The sequence below is a fragment of the Anomalospiza imberbis genome, chromosome 3, assembly GCF_031753505.1.
Source record: "Anomalospiza imberbis isolate Cuckoo-Finch-1a 21T00152 chromosome 3, ASM3175350v1, whole genome shotgun sequence".
Taxonomy (NCBI): Eukaryota; Metazoa; Chordata; class Aves; order Passeriformes; family Viduidae; genus Anomalospiza; species Anomalospiza imberbis.
The window spans coordinates 24,046,036-24,070,220 of NC_089683.1; the positions used below are offsets into that span (position 1 = coordinate 24,046,036).

General features: G+C 40.1%; 1 protein-coding gene and 1 long non-coding RNA gene across 5 annotated transcripts in view; one reads left to right on the top strand and one right to left on the bottom strand.

The window, feature by feature from the left end:
• Positions 1-2,308: 2,308 nt before the first annotated feature.
• Positions 2,309-24,185, bottom strand: part of ELOVL5 (ELOVL fatty acid elongase 5) — a 39,655-nt gene continuing 17,778 nt past the window's right edge. For 2 of the 4 annotated variants that reach the window (XM_068183649.1, XM_068183652.1), the window contains exons 2-8: positions 19,072-19,140; positions 17,002-17,189; positions 10,092-10,169; positions 9,305-9,476; positions 7,668-7,792; positions 5,701-5,835; positions 2,309-4,212 (exon numbers count right to left, since the gene is read on the bottom strand). In XM_068183649.1, the coding sequence (XP_068039750.1) occupies positions 4,081-4,212; positions 5,701-5,835; positions 7,668-7,792; positions 9,305-9,476; positions 10,092-10,169; positions 17,002-17,189; positions 19,072-19,129 (888 nt within the window). In that variant the 5' untranslated portion in view covers positions 19,130-19,140 and the 3' untranslated portion in view covers positions 2,309-4,080. Of the gene's footprint in view, positions 4,213-5,700; positions 5,836-7,667; positions 7,793-9,304; positions 9,477-10,091; positions 10,170-17,001; positions 17,190-19,071; positions 19,141-19,410; positions 19,559-24,185 lie in introns of those variants that run through there. The other 2 variants (XM_068183653.1, XM_068183651.1) reach the window with 2 other exon arrangements.
• On the top strand, positions 5,835-9,440 carry LOC137470387 (uncharacterized). The gene is made up of 2 exons (XR_010997031.1): positions 5,835-5,941; positions 6,051-9,440. It is a non-coding gene; the product is annotated as an uncharacterized lncRNA (long non-coding RNA).

Here is a 24,185-nt window from a genome sequence, read left to right on the forward strand (position 1 = left end):
CATGGGAGGCCCTGGGGACTCCAGGTTCCCCTGCTCATACAAATGCATTCTACCGAAATTGAAACATATGGACATTTTTTTATATATCCACCTATTTAAAGTAAATGAATTAAAAATCGAAAATGGAATCAAAGTTTGCTTTATAAATCAGTTTATGAAACATCCTGATGATCACAACTAGTCACTTTTGCTGGTGCAGGAATTCTTGGCATGAGGATGACAGTGACAATGTAAGTTAATCCTCTGTACCAATATAACTTAGAACAGCATTTCTCTGTATCTACCTGCATTTCATCATTCCTGCATTGCCTCAAAGGGATTCACTGCAGAACCCACACAGCTCAAGTAATATGGCCTCTGATTTTATTTATACTTCTCTTTGGCATCCATCTTACTTTTACATCTCTTTTTCTGAATAAATGTATATGTTTTAGCACACATTCCTGTCTCATACAAGGAACACACTTTATCAACTTAAACTCAAGACAGCTACTAAATATTAAAGGCAGAGGAAACCCCCAGAAGAGCACTCTATGAGGTTTGGGATTTTGTTACCTTAGTTTTGGGGATATAAGTCCTATAATAAACTCCAACACTTAGTATCTCTCTTGCATCAAGTAAAATAGTCAATCACAAAGATTTCCATAATTGTTCTCTGCTTTTCCTCTTCCTGCCAACTTAAGAATCCCAGTTCCTGGGTGATCCCAATCCCACGGGTGGCTTGCACATCCATGATGCAGCACTCAATGTCAACAGCAGGATCACCCTAAAAAAAGCTGCTTTCTGGCTTTTGAGCTTACCTATCCCATTCACAGCTGAACAAAAGCTTAACATTTCTTTTCATCACTGAGGCTGTAGAGCCTGAGTGCAGGGAGGGATTTGGTCAGCTCATGAACTGCACAAGACCTTAACCTAATGATTCATAGCTTGGTCATTTTCTCTGTAAATAACTCAACTCTGTCTCATTCTCCTCAGCCACCTTTACATGAAACCTCTCCATCCTCTTGGCAGCAGTTCATCTTTTTTCAACTCTCCTGCCCTCACAACACAAGAAGTCCTTTCTGAGGACTCTTTCTGAGGACTCCCAGGCACCAATCCCAGCTATTAGGAAAACTACGTGTGATCAGGGAATTGAGGCAACCCAAAGGCTGTTACTTGCCTCAGGTCAGACCATGCACTGGAAGCTAAGCCAGGAGGGTAAACCCAAGGCTTATGCTTGGGTCCATCAATTATAGCAAGATGATGTCTGATCTAACCCATCTCAGACACTTTTCAGTTGCTGCTGAGACTGTAGAAGAGTATCCAGGAGCCACAGTTTTTGCCACACAGGTGTAGACACTGCTGATGTTCCCATCTGGGAACTGTGCAGACACTGCTGATGTTCCCATCTGGATCCTTGCCAGTTCTGGACAAAGTCACCACAGGTTTTGTCACCACGTGCCATTAACCTTGAAGGTGAGGTTTGCAGTGCAGCAGCCCCATCTCTGCTGCCTCACACAGAGAGGCCAGGTTGGTGCTGTGGCTTCTGCCTTCCAGGTACTTCCTGGAGATCTGGCCTAATAGCCAAAGAACTGCATCTTACTGAGCCTTGCTTAGAAACACACACAATTTCATAGTTGAATTGGCATGTGAAGTAGAGGAAACTGTCTTAGCAACTACCTCAGGCATTCAGAGCACTCTCCCGGAGGAGACCAACACAGCATGAATCCTCTGAGCCTTTCACATGAAGTGTAAGCCCACTTCCCTGACCTAGGTTTTTTGTTTAAAGAGCCCGCAAGGGAAAAGACAGACAGTTATGTAAGTAGCTCTCTTTTACCAAGTGCATCACCAGTCTATCTGGGGCTGTTGCAATGTACTGATTAAACATTCAAATCAGAGAGGGTTCCAAAACAGTCACCTAGGGGCAAGGGGAACTAAAAGGAAATTGCAAAAATGCTCCCATTCTGGAGAGGTATTATCCCCATTTTATAGACAGGACAGCTGAGGCAGGAAGTCCCTCTCAGTCACATTAAGCTTTGCTCCTGGCACTCTTCATCTCGAGCTATTGGGGCTGCTCTGCATTCAGTGAGTCAGTAATCCCAGCGGGGGTTAAATCCACCACACAGACCAGTATTTCCACAGCCAGGCAAGGGAACAGTGTCTAGTAACTGCCAAAGGTTTCTGTAAAGAATGTGTTGCCAAATCTCTGGTACATTAAATGTCCCTGAATATCTGCAGCTGTTCTTCCATCATGGTGGCTCCTCCTTGGCCTGACACAGGATGAGGCAATGCATTAAATCTGTACAGACCCACAGAATTCAGGCAAAGATCATCAAAAGTGTTTTAATGATTAAACCATGTCAAACATTAACAATGAAGTATATTCAGATGAGCCAAGAGTTTATTTCTAGCACATTTAGACAGCCTATTTTGAACATTATAGCTGCTGTACTGAGCTATGTAAAGACTCTGCAAACCAGTACCTAGAAATGAAGACACACGCACAAGCTTTGATAATGTAAACATAACAGACACTGTCTCCTTCAAAACGAGGAATGAAAACCCACAAGGCTAGTAAGAGAACTTATTAATTCCTTAAGAGATGTGCAAAATTTTTAAAAAAGATTTAAAAACAATTTAACGTGTTAAAACTGGCATTTATATAAATATCAAAAAACCAAATACTTAAACTTGAGCAATGACCAGCAGAATGTCTTGCACAATTCAGTTTTTCAGAGCTTAATGGACTCTACCATGGAAGAGACCAGAATACTACCAACAGATACTGGCTTTGCCACTGACTCCTCATCTGTGCAAGACAGCATTTTACAAGAAGGAGTAACTTTAACCAGCACTCAGACCAAATCCTTAGATAACAAGCCAAAACATTACCAGTGATATACACAACTCGCATTACAGAAACAGACATTTCCAGCACATTTCAGTAACATTTAAAAAACATTAGCTATGACTTAAACTGTTTAAACTTGCTTGTTTGGGAAAAAGAAAACATCTTTGTGTTAGGCACATTTTGAAAGTGAATGTATGCTACATGAAGAACAGTTCAGATACCAACTTAAATACAGACAATTCCATCAGAAAAGCATCTTTCTGGCTCCACTTTTAAATATAGTTTTGGATATGTCAGAGACTTAAACAGTAGCTCCTAAAATATGGATATGGCTATGATAATAACACTTGAAACTGCCAGTTTCATATTAAAAACCACTCTTCATTTAGCATTTAAGAATTCTCAGGAATAAGAAAGGAAAAAAAAAAAAAGAAAAAAAGTAGAAAGAATAGATGGGTCCACCCTGTATATGCTCTAAACTTTAGAGACAATATTTAAATCTTACTCGACTGTGTAAGCGCCAATTACTTTTATGTTAGTGATGTACTTCAAATAAAAAAATAAGATCTATTAAAAAGGTAAAATAACTTTTCCATCTGTTTTGTGACTGTTGAGTCAATTAAAGCCAGATATACAAAACTAAATGCGCCATTTCCAATTTCACTGTATCGAGTAAGAGATACGTAGCATCGTGTATCACATACAGAACAGTAAAATGATCAATGGATTCTTCTAAGTGACTTTTTGATAAAAGTCAATCAACTGAAAAGTTGAAACATACCCTAAATTTTAAACCAGTAATAAGCTTTGGGCCCTGCTTTTTAATTTAAGGCATGTGTGTTTATCTACTGAAACCAGCTTATACAAATTACCTCTACAATCACATGCATGATCTATAGTTAAAAAAATGGAGGTTTAGATTACAGTGTTTTCAAATTGTGAATCATAATTCAGCACCTATCATATTGACTAGTAAGGCAACAGCAGTGTCGGATAATATGGTAATACTCCCTTCCATAGTCTACAGCAGGGTCAGTGACAGCCCAGAATTATTTTTAAACTTTAACCTACTTTTATGTTCTGTATATGGTTTCTAGGGTGTTTGCACTGGTTAAGTCCTACATAAATCACACTATTCTAGGCAGGAATAGTTACAGTAGCCATTAGAGTATTAGTGCACAACTCTCATTGTGCTTACAATCAGATGATTTTGTTGTTGGGGTTATCAAAATGGTTTTTCAGTTTGGTCTTCAATCCTTCCTTTGTTTCCTTTGTTTCACATTGTTCTCAAGGGAAGAAAAGCTGTTTGTGTACCCGTTTGCAATGGCCGTGGAGCCGTTCTGATAATCTTTCCTCCTCGAGGATGCCTTCTTGTTGTAAGTCTAAAATATATGGAAAGACACATTGTTTTGCTTAATTAGATATAAATAACCACTTCTTCATAGTAATTCTAGAAACACAAAAGTAAACTTGCATTCATCATTTTTAAAGACCTTGTGCCGGTGGTAAGAGTCTAACAAGCTCCACCACTTTTTGTGTATGAGACTACACTATGCCTTTCATTCATCACAGTGAGAGGAGTAGCTCACTTGAAAAGAAAACAGCTTGGCAGTATGATGGCAGTGTTATACTAATAGTAAATTAGAACAAGGGAAGCAATTTTATGAGCAGACTATGGGATAAGAATATACTCAAAATGACATGTGAGGAACTGCAGTTTGAGGCACTGCAGGTGACAGTACCTTGAACAAAGCCAGAACAAGAGGTAGGTAAACAATAAAAGTGAGGGAAGTTCAGAGATAGCAATGTGATGGGAATTTCTATTCACTAACACAAGAATCAAAAACTAACAGGATTGGGGAGACTGTCTAAAAAATTATAGACAGTAAAATATACATAAATTTTTTTCCAAGGGGCTCAGCTGTCTGACAAAAGCACATTTCCCCAAATTTCTGTGTGAAAAGAATTTAGACAATTAGAAGCTAAAATATGAGCAAAATTGAAAAAAAAATCAAGTAATATCTGGAATATACAATAATGTTTAATTAGCATGTTCATATGCAGCAAGTGATAGAAATCATGGAACTGATTCTAAGAAGTACCAGAAGAACAGGCAGGGAAGCCTGCTGTGTTTCCCCCCCATGAATCATTCTCACCAGAACCAAAATGCCCAAATCCCTCAAATGCCATTTGAAACATATAACAGAGTTTGCTTGTTTGGGGGCAGCAGGCTGTTGGTATGATTTTCTGCAGACAGTAGTACATGATTTTCTGTAGACAGTAGTTGTGCATCTTTGTACAGAGCCCAGTTATAAACTGCTCAGAATAACACATACCAAGTCTGGATCTGTGCAAACATGAGATCAGATTTGTAGAAACACAACTAAACCCACTAATTTTCCATATGAAAATACAAAAAAGTGCCTGTAGAATTGAACAAAATCCAGATTTCTGCATGTTGTGAGTTTAGGAAGTTTCCCTGGACAAAAAAACAAGCATTTCCCCTTGTAAAAGCAGAAATGAACAATTCCTTCAGGTGCTTCACAGGTTCACATGCTGCTGGTTTATTTCAGACTGGAAAGCTTTGTCTTACATAAAGCTCCTCCTCTCCCTTACCTGCAGTTAAAATTTCAGTAAGCCATTTTTTTGTATAACTGGCTTACTGAAATTACTAAGCATTCTGAATTATGGGTACAAAGCATCAGAAGATTTTAAAGTAGAGGGTGGATCAACAAGCTTAGTACTTCAAGAACATATGCATGTTAGTGAAGGATAGCAAAAGGACATTTTAAGCGTATCTATCTGCCACAGCTTTCCAGTGAGATACAGCCAGCAAAATGCTAGAAAGAGTTGATGAATGTTACTTTTACCTGAATATAGAAATTTGTGAAGAGGATAATCAAAGAAATCATGTAAGAAATCTGAAAATACAGCCATCCCTGAGGAAATGCACATGGCCAAACAACACCACAGCTGGTCTGGAAGATTGTCAAGACAAACTGAATCTGGGGAGAGAAAACAAAAATAAGAGAAATAGAACACATTAATGGAAGGAGGAAAAAAGCCATGAGTGACCAAAACCTCAACAGTTATTTCCAAAACAAGTAAAGAGTATGTAATATTGTGTGTTTGGCAAGTGTTTTCTCTGTAAACCTGAGTTAGCAGACATTCAGATTGTGGTACCCTCTTAAGCATGTTTATTTTTGTTTTTCCATTTTAGAACATTACAGTAACTTACATAGAAGTGATATATAAATGTCCCAAGGAAGAAAGACCACCTTCTTCTTAGTGAGAGTTCAGTGGGATTTGATTTACCATCCTAATGGAGGACATCTGCATCTCACTGCTTCAGCTGCAAAAGACCTGGGGTAACTTGGTCTACGCATAGACCCCTGCAATCCCTTCCCACAGACAGGAACCGTATGACATACAGCTCCAGTGGAAAAATGTTTGGGGTAAAGGCTGCAGGGAAGCTGGGGAGCCAGGGAGGAGGATAAGGGTCCAATTATCTCTTTTGGAAAAACAGAGTTTGAGCTTATGCGATGCAGAGGGCCTTAGGCAAAATTCATCCTCACATAAAGGCTACCAGATTAGGGAATGTTTATTTAAAAAGGGAAAGACTGTTTGTTCTGCTCTGCTATTTTGCTGCCCTAGCAGCTATGCATGCAGAGCAGGCAAGGAAGTGAAAGCAGCTATGACAATAGGCAGGGGAGCAACCAAAGCACCAAGACACTGCACTCTGTAGCACTTGAATAACCAGGATGAAGAATAGAGCCTAAATCTGGAAAGAAAAACAGAAACAAACCTCAAACCAAAGCAACCCCCGCAATGCTTCCCATGAAAATAATGAGCCCTCAACTGCAATACTTAGCCATCCTTCAGGAGAACAGTACTAAAAAAAACATGTTGAGAATCAACACTGTGTATTGCTGGCAGTAAATGTTATTATTCATCACCAGTAAATGTTATTAAAACTATTCACAGCTCTGAGAAAGGGTGGGGTGGGGGGGGGGAGAATATAACAAAATAATTTATCTCTAGGTTTCAGTTTCCCCCCCACAAAATGGGGAAGAGAGAACACTCATGCACATTTCCTTGTGGTGTTCTGACATGTTGTACATATTGAAACCTGGTTCTCCTGCAGTATCACTACAGCATGTGCTGTATTACTTAATTTCACTGCTTTTATCACCTCCAGCACGCAGTGGTCAAGCTTCATCACAACACACACTAGAAACAATGCAAACAGATACAAGGAGTCCAACAGAGAATTACAAGAGAAAAAATCTGCCCATTTAAAGTGCAGAAAGAGAGCAGAAATATTGAATAATTTTTAATAAACCATTTGCAACTGCATGCAAAAGTAGGACAGAAAAGGCATTGTCCCACAGGACTAGAATGGCCCTTGTTAGCTGTGGACGGCATTGCACTGGGTTTCTGGTCTGTCCCAGCCTGACCAACCAAGCACAGGGAAGAGCAGGCTAGCTCAAGAGGGCTTGTAAGAAAAACCTCCTCCCTGGCTACCGAGTCCCAGAAATCCCAGCACTGCAGCTCCCAAATGCATCTAGCCACACAACATGGTGGAGGGGAGAAAGATCCCGGAGACCTCAGCACTGATTCATGTACATCCCCCAGTTCCCATCGTCCTGAAAACACAGCAAACAGACGTGCAGAAGCTGGATTTCTAAGGTGATGTAGGCCCTACAAGATGTAGAAGGTACTAGCTCTCATTCTCTCTTCTTCTATCCCCTATCAAAATTTCCTGACTTGGTAAAGACAAGAGGACCTCATCACAAATACAAGAGCCTGCTGAAGCACTGAAGAGCTTATCACTCACCAGCTGCCCCTGAGTGATGTACTTCTTCCACCACAGATAAGGACGCATTGCTGGAACAGCAGACAATCCGTAGTAGGAGTACATGAGGACATGGATAAAGCTGTTCAGTGTGGCACCAAAGTAAGCTAAAAAAAGGGCAAGGGAAAAAGAAAGTACACTGCATTACTAGGAAGGAACATGCTGTTTCATGGAACCTACAAAAATAACAAGTTCAAAATGTTACTATTTAAAAGATGATTTCTCTTAGAAGAAAAGCAAGAGGGCTCTTTTTTCACTCTGTTTTTTATTCTGCCTACCCAATGGAGTAGCTGAATTGCTTTGCTGCTTTGTGCTTTACACTAGCCTTCTGGTTTTGTTTCCTCAAGTTACTCTTTTTCACATCTACATTATGGTATCTCAAGGGAACTGAGGAAACTGATAAAAAGGAGGAATGCTCACATACCAAACAATCAATAGCTTCACCCATCTACTAAGGTTTATTTCATTTCCTTCCAGGCAGGAGCCAATTTTGTCATTTATAACCAAAAGCTTCAGATACCTTCAGAAACTGCAAGTTAGCTATTTTATTTGTCCTTGTTTACAGCACCTTTAGTCATTAAAGAAACTTTTAGCTTAACACCGAAATGCAGAGCTGTGATGACACAACAGAACATAAAGCTTGGAAGAAGAAAAACGTGACTAGAAATGTACAAAAGTGTTTTCAAGACCACGTGAGCACAAGACAGATTCTATGTACATGCAGTTTTGACTGCTGTATGAACAAGGACTGACTTCTTTGGAGGAGAATGTGTTTCCAAATGCAGACTTTTTATAAGTTCAGTATTACTCACTGTTGTGCTGACAACACAAAACAAATACAAGTTTCTATGCTGTTTGGCTCAGACATCAGACTCCTGAGGAATGCAGCCTCTTAGTCTGCATTGCCAGTAGCTCACATCCATCGGGTTTGAAAAGGTTTCTCTTGAATGGAGTGTTCAACAAAGCCAGTATCTATAAGCTGCACATCCTAACCACAGCTAAGCCATGATAATGCAGTTAGGAAACTAGATGCCAGTAAAGAATTAAAGTCAGATTGCCAAAGGTTAGCAGGATTTAGACAAGAAAGACATGGAAATTTTCCATTTAAGATTCATTTGCTCATGTCCATTAGCGCTCAGGGGACAAGATTTTAATTGAAATAATTTGTAATTGCCAGTAGTATAATGAGATTAAATTAAGAAAGTCGTATCTCGAGTGAATTTTATAGATACAAGGACTAGAGTCACTTTTAGCTGTTTTACAGCTGAAACAAGCTTCTGGCTTGACTTGGAAAAGAGTATTGTTTCATCAGAGGGTCTGTAACTACAGCAAAAATAGAGACGGCAAGGTTGATGGGTATCTGACCTGGGCTAAAGCACCTGATAAATGTCACAGTGTCACACAAGTTCTTCAAACTACATAGACATTCCTTTCCTAGAGGCTGTGCTGGCAGCTTAATTCCTGCAACCATCTACAATAGTTGTAATTCAGCAAAGTAGCTTAATATGGTACAGAACAAATCCTGCAGCTGAAGGTGCCAGAGATGTTTGGTTTGATCAAAAGACCACCAAAACAAAGCCCCTGTTGCAGATGTTCCCCCACCATAAGCCAGTACTTACAGTGACCACAAGGCACCCAGTTCATAACAAACCACCAGATGTTCAGCATTGTTGCATGGTGGTAGACATGCAGAACAGTGATCTGATGATTATTTTTCCTCAAAATGAAAAAAAAGGTATCCATGAACTCAATGAGTTTGGAGAAATAGTACCACCAGAGGACACGTATGATCTGGAAAGGAGGAAACAAGTTTTAGAAGGATTGCACATTGTGAGGGTTTTCAACTCTTATTTATCTAAGTGATTAAAATCCAATATTCTGTCCTGCACTACTAGGATTGAAGCCACTTCTGGGATCTTCTTTAATACTTCTGCCTCAGGTTTCTCCATAGGAGATTGAGGTACAAATCTATAGCTACAGCTGAAAACAGGATGACAACGACTGCTTCATGAGGCTACTGCTGTGCACCTGGGTTGTCCTGGGAGAAATAAGAAAATACTTAACCAGAGCGGGTGCTGCAGTGCTCTCTGTAAAGGAGAGGTCAGAAGTGTGACCAGAAGAAATCATCACCCATCTCAGAAAGAGAAGGGTAGTCTCAACACAGAATGGTTGGATACAGTGTGAAGACCAGGTCCTCATTTTTTGATCTGGGGACACTTGAAAATTTGCACATAATTACTCACAAAAATACCAACCATGAATATATCACAGATTAACTATTATGTCTGACAGTGCATTGTCTATTGTACTACAAAAATATGAAAAAAATCAGTAGTGTTCTGCTCTCCACTTACATTCAAGTGGACAATTTGAAACATTTCCAGCTCTAAGTCTCAATTACGGTACCTTCATATCGGCCTCTCCTCCACTGTGTGTATCCTGACAGAAGAAATTGTATCCTCCTTCCAACACTCCTGTCACCAGCTGAGCAAATAAAAAAATAAAGCATTATTTGGGCTGAAGGCTGAACTCCATGGCACCTGCAAACCTCCACAGTGGCTCTGCCCAGACATCTGGTGTCAGGAAAATCCTCGGCACCTGAGGGTGGCATTAGTTTGAATTCAAGTTCCAAGCAGTGACCGAATCATAGTGAAGAGTGAATTAATAAATTCTCCCAATTGGGGTATACCAGAAAAAAAATAGGAGAAAACATTTTATCCCCACTTATCCCACATTGTGAGCATTTTCAGAGTGAAGTCTCCTTCTCTGCTGATGGTCTCATTGTTAGAGAAAGTAGATAACCAAAGTTCAGTAAATACATTTTTCTTCTGATTACTTTTGGAAAGAACTATATCTTTAAAAAATGTTATACTCAAGAGATGTGACTACAATTTTTTCAACCACATGACAGGGCATATTTTCAGCTTTGCTCTCCTTAACAGTTAACAACACATGCTTCACTGCATTGCCATTCTTCAAGATTTTTAAGCAACTCACTCGTCCCAAGCACATTACATCCTTCCCAATATAAGTGACTTCCTCTGCAGGATATGCCACTGCCTGCCTGACTTCCTGGCATAACAAGTAACACCTCAAACATAACAGAGTCACAATAAAGGGTAATGACCAACTATTGGTCATGATAAATGACAGGGTGTCCGCTGCGGAGGGGCTGGCTCAAATCTCTAGAGAAACGAGATCCACACTGGATGTTCTCACCCTTTCACAGATGGTAGGAGATGGTAGGACAGGTTGAGAATTGAATGGGAGAAGGAAGCATGTGCAAAGACATGAACAAGATCCCCTTTAATATCTCAACAGAAGGGATCATTGAACATTATTTATAAAGATGTTCGTCCTCTTGGGAATAGCATGAGGAGAGGAGTAATAACTTGAGGCAACTCCCAAGTGAAAAAAAAAAAATGTTAGGTATGTCATAAAACATCTGAAAGGCAGAAGCAAGTTGTATGTTTTTGGTCTTATCTGTCTGCAGGATAAAAAATAGCTTTGCAAAGCCACAGCAGAAATTCCTTATTCTAAAAGTCATTTTAAAAGATCACTTGATTAAAGGACTACAGTGACTGGTATGACAAAATGCTGTTCAGAACTGTGAACAGGAAGCTAATTTTAAAAGGTTTGATAAAGATTATCCCTTAAATAATCTACCTTTCCACAGTGTTATTTCCTTCATGCCTCATTTTCCTTCTATATTAGCTTTTAAAATACTCAAGTCAGCCTAGGTCATTATTTTTGACCTTCCGAGATAGTATTATTGCTGCAATTTAGGGGAAAAATGTACATCTAATTATATCATAATATACAGATCTGAAAGTATCTCTTGTATTAGAGATAAATTGATAGCACCCTGCCACAGCAACGGCAGGGCAGCCGTGCACATCAGCAGCAGACCCAGGCACTTTCCCTACCCAAGCAACAGAGGGAAGGCAGCCATGGAAGGACTGCTCTCCTAGCTGCAGGGCTCTGCAGAGGACACCAGTTTAAAAGTGGTACCTTGCTAAAGGACCAGCTGTGCCCCAGATCAAGCTTTGCACCAAGCCACTTTCAGGTCACTGAGGAAAGTCTGCATGCCTTGCAAGCACCCGCCTGTCCCTCAGACAGAACACCACATTGTGCTGTGATCATGTTAAGAGCTTACAGATGTTTTCATACAGTTCTCATAGTTCAAGGAAATGTTAGGAATAGAAGGATAATCCATTGTTTACATTGTAATTAATCCAAACAATATCCACCATTAATGCTGCACTCCATAAACTTCTTCCCAGTAAAGGCTGGCATAGTGAATCCACAGCACTTTTCCCGCAAGCAGTACAGGCTCACCACCTAGAGTGTAAAGCAACCAACGGTGTCTCCATGGATCCCACCTCTCTAAAGGACAATGGCATCAGTGTGGCTATGAGCAGTGGCTTCACCTCAACCTGAATACTCCCTTGTTTACAAAAGAATATATTATTGTATGCTAGGAATATTCTCACAGCCACAAATGACATAAGCAAAGCAACATTTGTAGGAAATGTCAGCATCTTTTATCATATAAATAGCTAGTATAGTTATGAAAATAATTTAATTCCCCACTTTCCAGAAGGAACTAATTGGTTAAAAGCTGCTACAGCTGCCCACAAACTGCTGTTGCTGCCCACAAACCTTACTCAGTGCAACATACAACATGTAAATAATCTTTTTCCCCATTTAGCCAGCTGCTCCTTTGCCTGACACCATTATTTCTTGCACCACAATGCTTTCATCACATGCTGGAAGGCTTCAGAAAACAAAAGCAAGAGATGACTGAAACATGACCACAAATGGCTCCATTATGTACGGGTGTACAGTCCCAGGGAGCTGCTTCCCTGCCACCACAAAAGTGATAAGGAGGGGTCAGAAATTTCCAGGAGTGCATTTAAGTCCTTGCTCATACTTGTTGTGGTCTGCTCCCTGGTTGGCCAGTTTTTCCAAGATCTCCTTACACCACAGCACAGTAGGTCTGAAACTTGCCCAAAAACAGAGTGGTGGCTCCTCTGCCAACACAGCCTTGAGACAACCTTTCCTTCCTTGCCCGCTCTCTCCAGAAGTCCTTCATCTTCAGGCTGGCAGGAGTCCAGGCCTGCTGATGGCACTGCTGATGGACAACCACAGGTAAATCTTCACTTGAGAAATTAACATGTCCAGTAAAGGCCAATTATAACCATTTGCACTAGAGCAAACCACTTCACATGTTTTCTAAACAGCACAAAAAGACAGTTCATAAGCCAATTAAAATGGTACTGAAACTCAGTGTTAAGCCCCTCAGCTCAGAGGAAAAACCTGCAGCTCAAGATTCCATTTGTGCTGAAAGAACCCACACTTTCTTCCCCTGCAATGAAGTTTTCTTTTTTCCTATTGCTTTCATTTTGTAATTCTGTTGCTGAATTCTTTACAATGCTGTGGCACATGCGTTTTTTTATCACCTCTGCCACCGAAAGAGGCCAGGACACTAAGACCAGTCTGACTGGGTTGAGGAGAGGTGTTACTGTGGAGGACTTTGTTTTTTTCTCATGATAAAACTGAAGTCTGAGACTCACTGGAGAGGGGCAGATAAGGGACCTAGCACTGCATCACTCTGTCAAGGCGTGATGGGTTTACAAGGCTCAGAACAGAGCTAGATTAGAATGAAGAGAAACAGAAGTTCAGGTCTGATCAAAGCAAGCAAATGCCTGCACAGATACAGAACTTTATCTTTACGTGAATGTAGTTACCCCAGGGCAGAGATAAGAGCTTCAGGAGGATGAAGAAAGAAAGGGGAGAGGAAAGAGCAGCCTAGCTGCCACCCATGGCTCATGTGACACAGCACCTCTGCACAGAGTCGCCTGCTTCCCAAGACTTTTCCTACAGCATATGCAACACCTCACTCATCAGGAAAATCTAAGACTTTTCTCTTTTCTCAGGCAGATTCAGTATGGAATTAATTTTTCAGATGAAGAAAAAAGACAGTAAAGAGATCACTTAAGAAAGCGAGCTTTCATCATTGACCAGTTTTCTCTAATGTAAGCCCAGGTAGTCCAGATCACTTGGCCAGTTTTACTAACAAACTTCCCCAAAATAACATAGGTCTCTGTGCAGTGTAACTGGGTTCCTGGCTCTCTCCCCTCCTAGCTAAGTTGCCCAGCTGAGACTCAAGCAGAGAGGCACGAGCCCTTGCACAGACACGGGTCATAGCGTTGCAAGACGCCTTGTGATCCCAGCACAGAGCAGCAGCACAGGAGGAAGCAGTGCTGCCTCTGCTGTTCCAGCTGCTCCTGTAGCTCCTCCAGACACGGCCGTGCCATGCAGCAGGTGATCAGCCCATATCCTATAACCCCACTGCCAGCCCCTGCTAGACACCTTCACCACACAGGAAGCCATTCCTTGATGCCCCTGCCTGAGACATAAAAGTGTTATTTCTCCCTAAAGTCCAAGCACTGTAGATTTTTACAGAATAAAGCACTGTTTGTCCCTGAAGAACATCCTGTCCTCCTGAATTATGTGACAAATTAGCCTGGAAAAACCTCTCCAGCTCCCCATGATCTGCCTTGTCTGTTATATTGTCTGGGACAAGAGCAGTCCACTTCTCGGTGAGTACCAAAACCCAGCCAAGTCATTAAATATCCTAATAAAAAAGGTATAGCAAGCACAGACAGAAAGTATTAGGAATTCCACATAACAGGTCTAAAATTTCTAGTGATTTTAGACCAAAGTACACAACACCTAGAGTTACACAAATCCTGTGATGCCAAATTTCCCCATGTTATTGCTTACAATCATTCAGACATAAAGGTCAGAAAACCAAGTAGGTCATCCTTTTCATTCCAGCAGGGAGGATACCTCACTGTAACATCTTGTTTTGCTCACATAATATGCAAACTGAGCTGTGATGCTATGAGTCATGACCTGAATCACCATAGCTGTAACTCAGGAAAAACTTCAAAGTAGGGTTTCAGGTATATTGTACACAAGCTATTAAAGCAACATCTTTTCAGACATGCTAGTAAGCAAGTTCATAAATAGAGACATTTTATTATTTTCCTCACAGTAGGACTGAAAAATTTTAATCCAACTGAAACTCAAAATGGTCTTTTGAGAGCTCCTTACAACAAGGAGGAGAACAAGGAGTTACTAAAGTTCTCTGAATGCTGTTCCTCATCATTCTGTCTTAAAAGCAATAAGTGTACTATAAAGTACTGATACATGGCTAATCCTTCAAAGGAAAATTTCCAAGACTGATGAGATATGAGCAAGGGTATCACATGCTGTGCACCAACAGGGGTAACTGTGCAGGTAGCTCAGATAGAGATCATACCTAGATGTGCAAGAACCCATTTTTTACCTATGCCCTTTGGTTCTCTCCCTGCAAACATCAAGCAGTGTGGTGTTATGTCAGCATAGCTCTCTGCTTTGCAGCATTTTTATGGGATCAGTCCCTTGTTGCAGAGCATCACTTGCCCTCACATCCAGCTTGTAAGTGCTGCCAACCACATTTTATTGCCACTATAATGTGTTTAATAATTTTCATAATGCTCTAGCTTTGTGTATGCCCATTTACAAGGAGAAGGTATATTTACAATACTAATGAACAGTTCCATATGGATAATACTGGATTAAGAGCAACACTCATTTTCACGTGAAGTATTTCATTATATAGGAAGGAGGGGTCTTAATATTCACTGTATTTTAGTTGTGTCATTTCTCCACAATATAAAAGCTATTTATCTGGTTACAAATATGAGGAATTCTTCAGCATATAATGAACAGTCCTCCCTTGGTAACCAGTTTATTGTTAGCAAGAAAAAGACATTTACAAGATCAACAGTTTGGGTATTTTCTCTTGTTTAAATTTACCAGCAGGTTTTGTAACACAGCAGAATGTTACAGTAATTTAGAAACTATAAGTATTATTCCAAGTATTCACACTTCCTACAACTGAAGAAAAGTCTGCACTTCTAAACTCTCAATAACATTACTGGAGGTTAAAACAACAGATCACTATATAACTGTAAATAATACCTGCATCAAATAATGCCGATAGATATTGAAGTCAACATCAACACTACATTTAGACATATTAAACTGATCAACACACATTTTTTCTGGATTATAACACCCTGACAAGGAGTTTAGAAATGTAAGGACATCAAGAACACAAGTAGTTCCAAGTACCTACTGAATCCAAAACTGCTCCCAACTGAACAATTAAGCATCAAATTTCTTAATAAACCAACCCAATAATTTTTCAGTAGACAAGTCACAACACAAGAGAAAAAACATTGAATTTAAATCACTTCATCTTTAAACACTCACCTTGTAAAACACTATAGAATTAACTACAAACTTAAAGGAGAATCACAGTTTATATACACTTCTAAGCTCATGCAAAAAAAAAAAAAAAAAAAAGAGATTAGTAGTTTTAGTCCTAGGTTGTATTTGAAAAGACTGTAGTGAAAGAATTGAAAAGAGGATGTTGAAAATGAAATATCTCCTTAGAGAAAGAAGAAATGCTTTGGTTAAAAGTGTGCCAGAATATTCTGTACATTAAAGCAAAAGAGTAATTTTCTGACCACATCATTATTTACTCTTCCATAGTTCTTCATTTTCACTTGAATAAAAACAGACAGTTCTGAGTAAAAGCAGCTAAAGAGCTCTCTGGGAAGTGGAAAACTTTACACTGCCTAAATCTTTGGGTTTTTATGAAAGGACGTAAGTCCACAGAAAGTTGAATTCAGTCTGAAATCTATTTGTATGTTTAGATTTTAAGCTTAAAGAAACAGATGAATCACAATGGCATTGTTTCAGCAACATTTTTTTCCCTAGCAAAACTAAGAGGATGCAAAAGAACCTACTGCAAGCTTCCTGAAACAGATGCAAGGAGTGTGCGCGTGATAAACTCAAGTAAATAAAACATTTTGCCCTCCAGATAAAGCCACAGTTTTGCTACAAAGTACTTCGTACAGTCCACCAGCACAATCACACTGAGCAAGGAGATGTTACTGAAGGAGTAGCCAAGTTCATGCTGAAAGATCAGGACCTCACTTGCATCAACTGAGCAAAGTACATTTGAAACATTGCTAACCAAGGTCAGCAAAGATGTTTAAGGCAAGGTTTGTTTCACACCATCCTTAGAGGTAACATCACAATTAGGGTTTTCTCCCCAGACAAGTGACATTGAAAATGGTTGCACCACTTCTGCAGATGCTCCCCAAATTCAGAGGCATTGCTCTACTTCCAACACGAGCCAATGTAATTAAAACAGACACCGCAAAATAAGCCTGAGCAACCCTTTTTCTCTTACCTCATAAAACATATACAGAGAAAGCAGTGTAAGTCCAAGGTTGTAGATTACTAGAATACCCCTGCATGAGAATGGCTGTTTATTCCGCATGTACTTTGGTCCTAGCCATACAATTAGTAAGTACAAGGCTGAGAAGATAAAGGTAGGTGTATAGTTCTCCAGAAGAAGCCATCCTTTTACTCTGGGGTCTGAAACAAACAAACAGAAACATAAAAACACTTTAATTTTGTAAGGAGAGAATTTGACACAAGTAAAAATAGTTGTACCCAAAATTATTCCAGTGCTGGAATACCAAAGAAAGACAAAGGAAGTGCAGCAAGCCCCTTTTACTAACAGCCACATTGCTAATTACAAACAACAATAATTTATTTACATATTTAAGAAAGCATAAACAATTATTTTCCTAAGGCAAAAATATTCTTAAGTTATTACCACTATTATTTTTAAATACTCATTACCATTCAGAACTGTCACCCACTTGAATACCACAGATAATTATAAAGAAAAGCTTCAACAAATCTCTCCCCTTTCTTTTCTCAAACCAACCCTTCCTGATGGTACATATCTTATTTCCTAGAGTCAGCAAACCTAGGAGTGAAGCTGATACCTCTGTAGTTATAGATGGATGATCCTGATAATTATTTTCCAGTCAATCCTAACACAGTTAGAATTATGTATGTGCTATTAGAAAGAATTAAATTTTGGAGTCCTTGTGTGAGCAATGGAACACAAGAGCAGTCAGTCCTGCCTGAGTAACCAGTCTGGCTGGCAATGCATCAGCTTCTCAGGAAAAGCACATAAACTATACTCAATCAGAGAATTTTAGGGGACTACTTGGAACATTAGTGTGGTCCTTTTGAACCACAACTGTGTTGTCCATACCCAGCAACAACACAGTACCTCACTCCTCTCACTAAAGTCAGTCCAAAGTACTGAAATCAAGTTAACCAAACTATAAATGAACAATTCAAGTATTGCTGTCATTCACAGTCAGTTTCAATTTTAAAGGAGTCATACATGAATCCTGAATGTATGAAAGGAGGCCTTAAAATTGTAGGTTGGAAAGTAGGTAGGCAAACCAGGGATTTGTTTGGATTTGGCACCTTTGTAGTTCATGATTTTTCTCCTACAGCAAATAGAGACCATATGCCAGCACATGCAATATGTTATATCAGAATGTCCAGGCTAATTTAAACAGGCTTATTTTGAAGAGAGAGGCAACAAGGGCACCGAGATACTAATAAAAGCAAACAGAAAACACACTTAGAAGAATCAGAGGCTTGTTCCATCTCCTGTGGACTTTCTCCTGAGAAGAAGGGGCACCATCACTGGATCTTGAGTGGGACAGAGAAAAGGCATTACTGCAGCAGTCAGAAGAAGAAAGTACATGCCACTGAGCAGCACTGCTCTGCATGCTCTGTGCAGGATGCAGTCATTTAATCCCCCTGGTCAGAACCAGGTAGAACTGGACCATCCTACCCAAGCATGAGGCCACTGCTTGTCCTGGTTCCACAGTCTCTAGCTTCCTCACACCGACCAGGACTGCAGTTCTCTACCTGCAGAGTTTTTCTCTGGGCAAAATCTACCAAAACTATTGCTTCTTCAAAAAAAAAAAAATTGGTTTCAAAGAAACAGTGTTTCCCAAAAACTATAGATATTTTTAGTGAAAAATTCCAGAGAAGATCTAGCTATGAAGGCACGAGTATTTTTTATTTCATTAAATGCAAATTAAAGTGGCTTTTTTAGAATAAAAGCTATTACTAAATAAAAAAAAAAAAGCAGCAAAGATCTGAGTGAGGTAAGTCACCCACTAAGACAAACAACATGAGCTTAACTGATAGTAAGAAGAATGACCTCTTCAGGTCAAAAGATCAGGAGCATTGAATAGACTCTTATTTATTACACTGCCAGACAATTTGATGCTTTGCAGATCCTAAAGAAAGTAGTCACCTGTCAATGTCAAGTTAGAGGAAAAATGTTTCTTGTGTTCTAATAAGATCAGTTTGATTTATGTATTTATTATATTATTTTTATTTATGCATTTATTTATTAACTTTTGAGAAATCTTACCTCTGGGTCCAAGCCAAACATCAAAGTAACTATTGATTGTTTTATCCATAAGTTCCATTATAAAATCTACTGAAATGGAAAGAAAAGGAGAAAGTTAGTTTTTCTGCTCAGGAAAATAGTTTACTGGTCAGCATCTGAACACATTCTGTTAGGGTTAACAAAGAAAATACTAGTATGCAAAAATTCCAGCAAACATAATAGATTTTCTCAGGATATATTAAGTACATAAAGCTTATTCTAGTCTCAGAGAGTCATTGGTAGATGAGCTGCATTTCCCACTGAAGTACTTAATCACAGTTATAGATGCACAGAAGCTTAAAATAATGAGTTCAGATTAACCTAAAGTTCCTTCTAGTTCTGTATTTTGTACACACAAATAAAAGCTGGTATCTTGAAAGATCCCTCAGTGAGGAGGAGAACTGGACTTTGAGAAAGCCAGCAACATTTAAATTTTCAGATAAAGACTATGAAGCTATTTTAACAAAGAGTCTCAAATAACTAGCAAGGCTAGCTAGGGAAGAGGAGGGAAGGAGGAAAAAGTAAACAGTGGCTCTGCTATCACCTGCAGATAGATGACTGATTACAGCTCTGATTAACAGCCCATAAAACCAAGACATCAACAGTCACTGAGTGACAGAGAGGGCTGCTGAGTCCAGGGAGAAAACACAGCATCTCCAGTTCCAGAAACTGCTTACTGGTTAGACATTACCAGATAAAATTTATCCAGCATCACTAAAGCGATTCAAATGTCATCTGTCAGGTCCTCACATGGCCACTATTTATTGGCAGCACCTGGTCTGTACAGAGGCACTCACATTGTGGTACCTCACTACAGTTAAAGCAGGAAAGCAGCAACTGTCCACAAGCAGGGACAACTGTGCACAAAGCTGTTTTCAAGAGAAGAGGAAGTAATTTTCTTCTTGATTAAGAAAAAACAAACCAAACCAAATAAACCAAAAAACCAAACTAAAGCAAAAACCCCCAACTCTTCCAATTTCCTCTTTTCTATCCAGAACTGTACTGTACTTTCACTAATAAAATTTTATCCATTTCTAATAGAATGGTTTTCACTTTGTGGTGTTTCTCCTTTTCTAGTACCAATATTAAGAACAATTTTTAGCTATGAGAAAATAACATATGTAACACAAGCTGTCAGTATACCCACAGCACTAACCAAAACAATTATGCAAGCTTATATATACTGGCTAAGAAAAAAAAAGTTAGTATCTTTTTTTTTCTAGTTCTACCTAAAGAAATATCTCCCTTCCACCTGTGAAAATCCCATCTCTAGGGGATTTGTGATTTATGCAAGTTAAATTAATCATATATCCTCTGGTTTTAGTCAGCTGGGACTGAAACCTCAATTTCATCCAGGTTCCACAAGAAATGCCAAGCAGGGTCCAAATGATGCTTTCTCCCCAGTCCCAAGTGGGACTGGGAGCCAGTGCTGGAAGGCCTGCAGGGGCTTAGACTTCCTATGGGACCCAGCAAATACAAGGGGCGTAGGTCATGCATTTCCACTCTGTGGTTTTCCCTTCCACTGCAGGGCCCCAGGCAGGAGCCCAGTAGGCTCCCTGAGCGCTTCTGCCTGCGCCACCATCCACTGTTCCCTGCGGGGCTCTCGGGACGCACAGAAGTAACTTTCCCTTCTGTGTCATAGTGCTTGGGACTACAGAAAGCCACAGAAACATCACTGGAATCTGGTCACCTGGCACAAACAAAAGGGCTTGACTGAAATGACCTGAAGTGTTAGAAGTATTTTGCAGCCCTAATACATACTGGTTTTAATTTCTGACTTAAGAAGCCCAGCCCAAGAAACCAAACACTTCAGAATAAAGTGCATTTTTGGGATTATGTCACCTCTCCAACTATGGTACTATGAGCACTTGTGTGAATGGCCACAGCACTGGCACACTGGTGTTCTAGGAATAAGGAAATATAACTTGTGTCACCAGAAGCAGGAACATCAGGAAGGCTGTGAGAAATGAGTATATAATTACAAGGAGAAAAAAAGATATTTAGGGAAAGCACCATTTTTTGTCACTCATCTTTTTTTTCATTTGTCAGCTATTAAATATTGCCACGAAACCCACTCCCTGCTGGATGATTCATTTTGTTGTTTGAGATCCCCACTTAAACAATTTGTTGCTCTTTTGATCCAGTACTAATTGGTCTAGTTATGCAGCACTGCATCAGCCAATAATCTGCATCTGGCTTCAACCTTGCTTCTCACAGACAAAGGCTTCAGATGGCAGAGGCTGGTACAAAACCAAAGGTTTGTTATACTAAAATATACAAAAAAGCTCAAGTCAGAAGTGACTTGCTACATATATTGCTACATTTACTGGGCACTAAAAATGCATATATGTAAATGAAACAAGTTAGAAACCAGAAACAAACTCTGCCTAGCTATAGTAAAGACAGCAAGAAATTAAAGTCCACATTGAAGTCCTCCATAAAATGGGAAGAAAAGCTCATTCCCCAAAAGGAGGAGGCTCTCTGCAGAGGTCTCAGCTTTTTTGGGCTGGAACCCCAAAGCAGCTTTTTGTGCCAGCATTATCTGACAGCAGATTGTAAAAGACACAGTAAAGGAAAAACTACTCCTGGTGTCAATTTCCAGAATTTGCAGAAAAAGAAATTGTTTCAAAAGGAACTCATTTGTGTAAGAGAAAAACAGAAGGAAACAATCTGCTTTTGTTCCAGAGGGGGTCATGTGAAAATGCATCAAGTCTCCTGCCAACAGCCACACAACATTAAACACTGCTTCAACAGCAGCAACGACAAGGGTTCTTTTTAAATTAGAATAGTTTCCCAATTCAGAGAAACATCGACTCCCAGAAAAATTAAACCAGTGGCCATTTGAAACACTGTGATTGGCCAATTTCCTAATACTGAAAGTAAGGTAAGCAAATTCTGCAGCTGACCGCATACATGAGCAGATCAGCAGCAATGCTCCTTTACCTACAAGTCATCCCACAACAAGGCACACTATTCACAGAATCATGGAATGGTTTGGTTTGGAAGAGACCTCTGAAGCATATCTAGCCCAACTACCCCACCATCTTGCACTCAAGGTGCTCAGAGCCTCATCCAGTCTTGAAAGTGTTTTGTGCATGGGGCATCTACCACTTCTATGACCAACCTGTTCCAGTGTTTCAATGCCCTCACTGAAAAAACTTCTTCCTTACATCTAGTCTAAATCTGCCTTCTTTTAATTCAAAACCATTGCCCCTTGTCCTAACACTACAGTCCCTATTAAAAAGTTTGTACCCATTTTCCTTGTAGGCCCCTTTTAGGTACTGGAAGGGCACAATAATATCTCCCTGGAGCCTTCTCTTTACCAGGCTGAGCAGCTCCAACTTGCTCAGCCTGTCTCCATAGGGAGAGATGCTCCAGCTCTCTAACCTCCTCTGGATCTACTTTAATATGTCCATGTCTTTGCTGTGCTCAGGACCCCAGAGCTGGATGCAGCACTCCACGTGGGGTCTCACCAAAGCAGAGGGGCAGAATTCCCTTCCTCATCCTACTGGCCATGCTGCTTTTGATGCAGCCCAGGACACAACTGGCCTTCTGGGTTGCAAGCACATGTTGCCAACTCTCCTCTATCAGTACCCCCAGGAGCTTCTCAGCAGGGCTGCTCTCAATCCCTTCATCCCCCAAACCATACTGATGGTTGTGGACTTGCCCAGCCCAGATACAGGACCTCACACTTGGCCTTACTGAACCTCATGTGTTTCCCAAGACTCACTTCTTGAGCCTGTCCAGGTCCCTTTGGATGGCACCCCAGGCATGTCAACCACATAACTCAGCTTGGCTGTTGCCAAGCTTGTTGAGGGTGCACTCAATCCCACGGTCCATGTCACTGATGGAGACACTAAACAATACTGGTCCCTCTACAGACCCCTGAGGGACACCACTTTGCCCTTCAGGACTCTGAGTTGCTGACCAGTACCCTCTGGACGTGGTCATCCAACCAATTCCTTTTCCAATGAACAATCCACTCATCAAATCCATATGTCTCCAATTTAGAGAGAAGGATGTTGTGGGGCACTGTGTCAAAAGCCTTGTAGGAAAAGACTGATTACATCCATAGCTTTATTCAGTACCTACAGTCAGGGAAAAAAGACCCTATTAGGTCCCACAATGCTTTGTAAAACATGTACCTCTATATACACCAGTTATTTTTTCCTAACCTGCCTTTCTACAATGGAAAAAAAAATCCTCCTGCCACTAAAATTTACCAGTACAGTAAGGCACTTGACCAGGGCAAATTGTATCAGAGTCTGGAAGCAATCAGGCTTACAATCTGGAAGACATTTCACTTCTTCAAGTCCAAATATCTAATCCAGAAAAAAACCCTATCTGATGCTTTAAATAAACAAAATTACTGGATTTTAATTCTGCAACACAAACATAACAACAGGTAAACTTGCACCTTGCCCCAACAAGATTAAGCAACATCATTATAATACTATATTTTCAATAATCCTCTGGAATTTGACAGACAGGTTTTTTTGGATCTTTTGGCATCCTGGGTTCATTTCTGGCACTATGAGCTGAGACAACCACCTGCTGCTCCAGCAGCCACCCAAATATTTGGGCAGATGATGTGAAGCTCTGCCCTACTGCTCAGTCAAGGCATTGATAGCCCTGGTGCTTCTTGGTGTAACAATCAAAAATACAGTTTAAAGCCTACACAGAAACATGCTTTTCTTGTAGAATATGTTTTTAAAAATTATTTACAGAAAGTGTTTCATACAGGCTACCAGCATTGACAGCCTGCTCTTCTAATGCACGTAAACTACTCTCTGAGGAAATGGCTACTACATACTGGAGGATTTCAACCAGCTTCTGCCCTTCAAAGGACATTATCTCCTCTGCTTTCCACAAAAATGCATTCTAGAGGGTTTATGCTATGAAGTAATTTAAGAATTCTTTATCACATTTTGATGGTGTTTCTTGAGTTTCTTCTTGAAGTAACTTTCCAGGTGTAAAGATGATGCACAAAAATATAAAGGTTTGCTTTCTGTATCATGGCACCCTTTTTAAGCAAACCAAACAGCAGCAAAAAAAACCATTTTAAGCTGAAAGCTCACAGCACTGTGAGTTTGCTT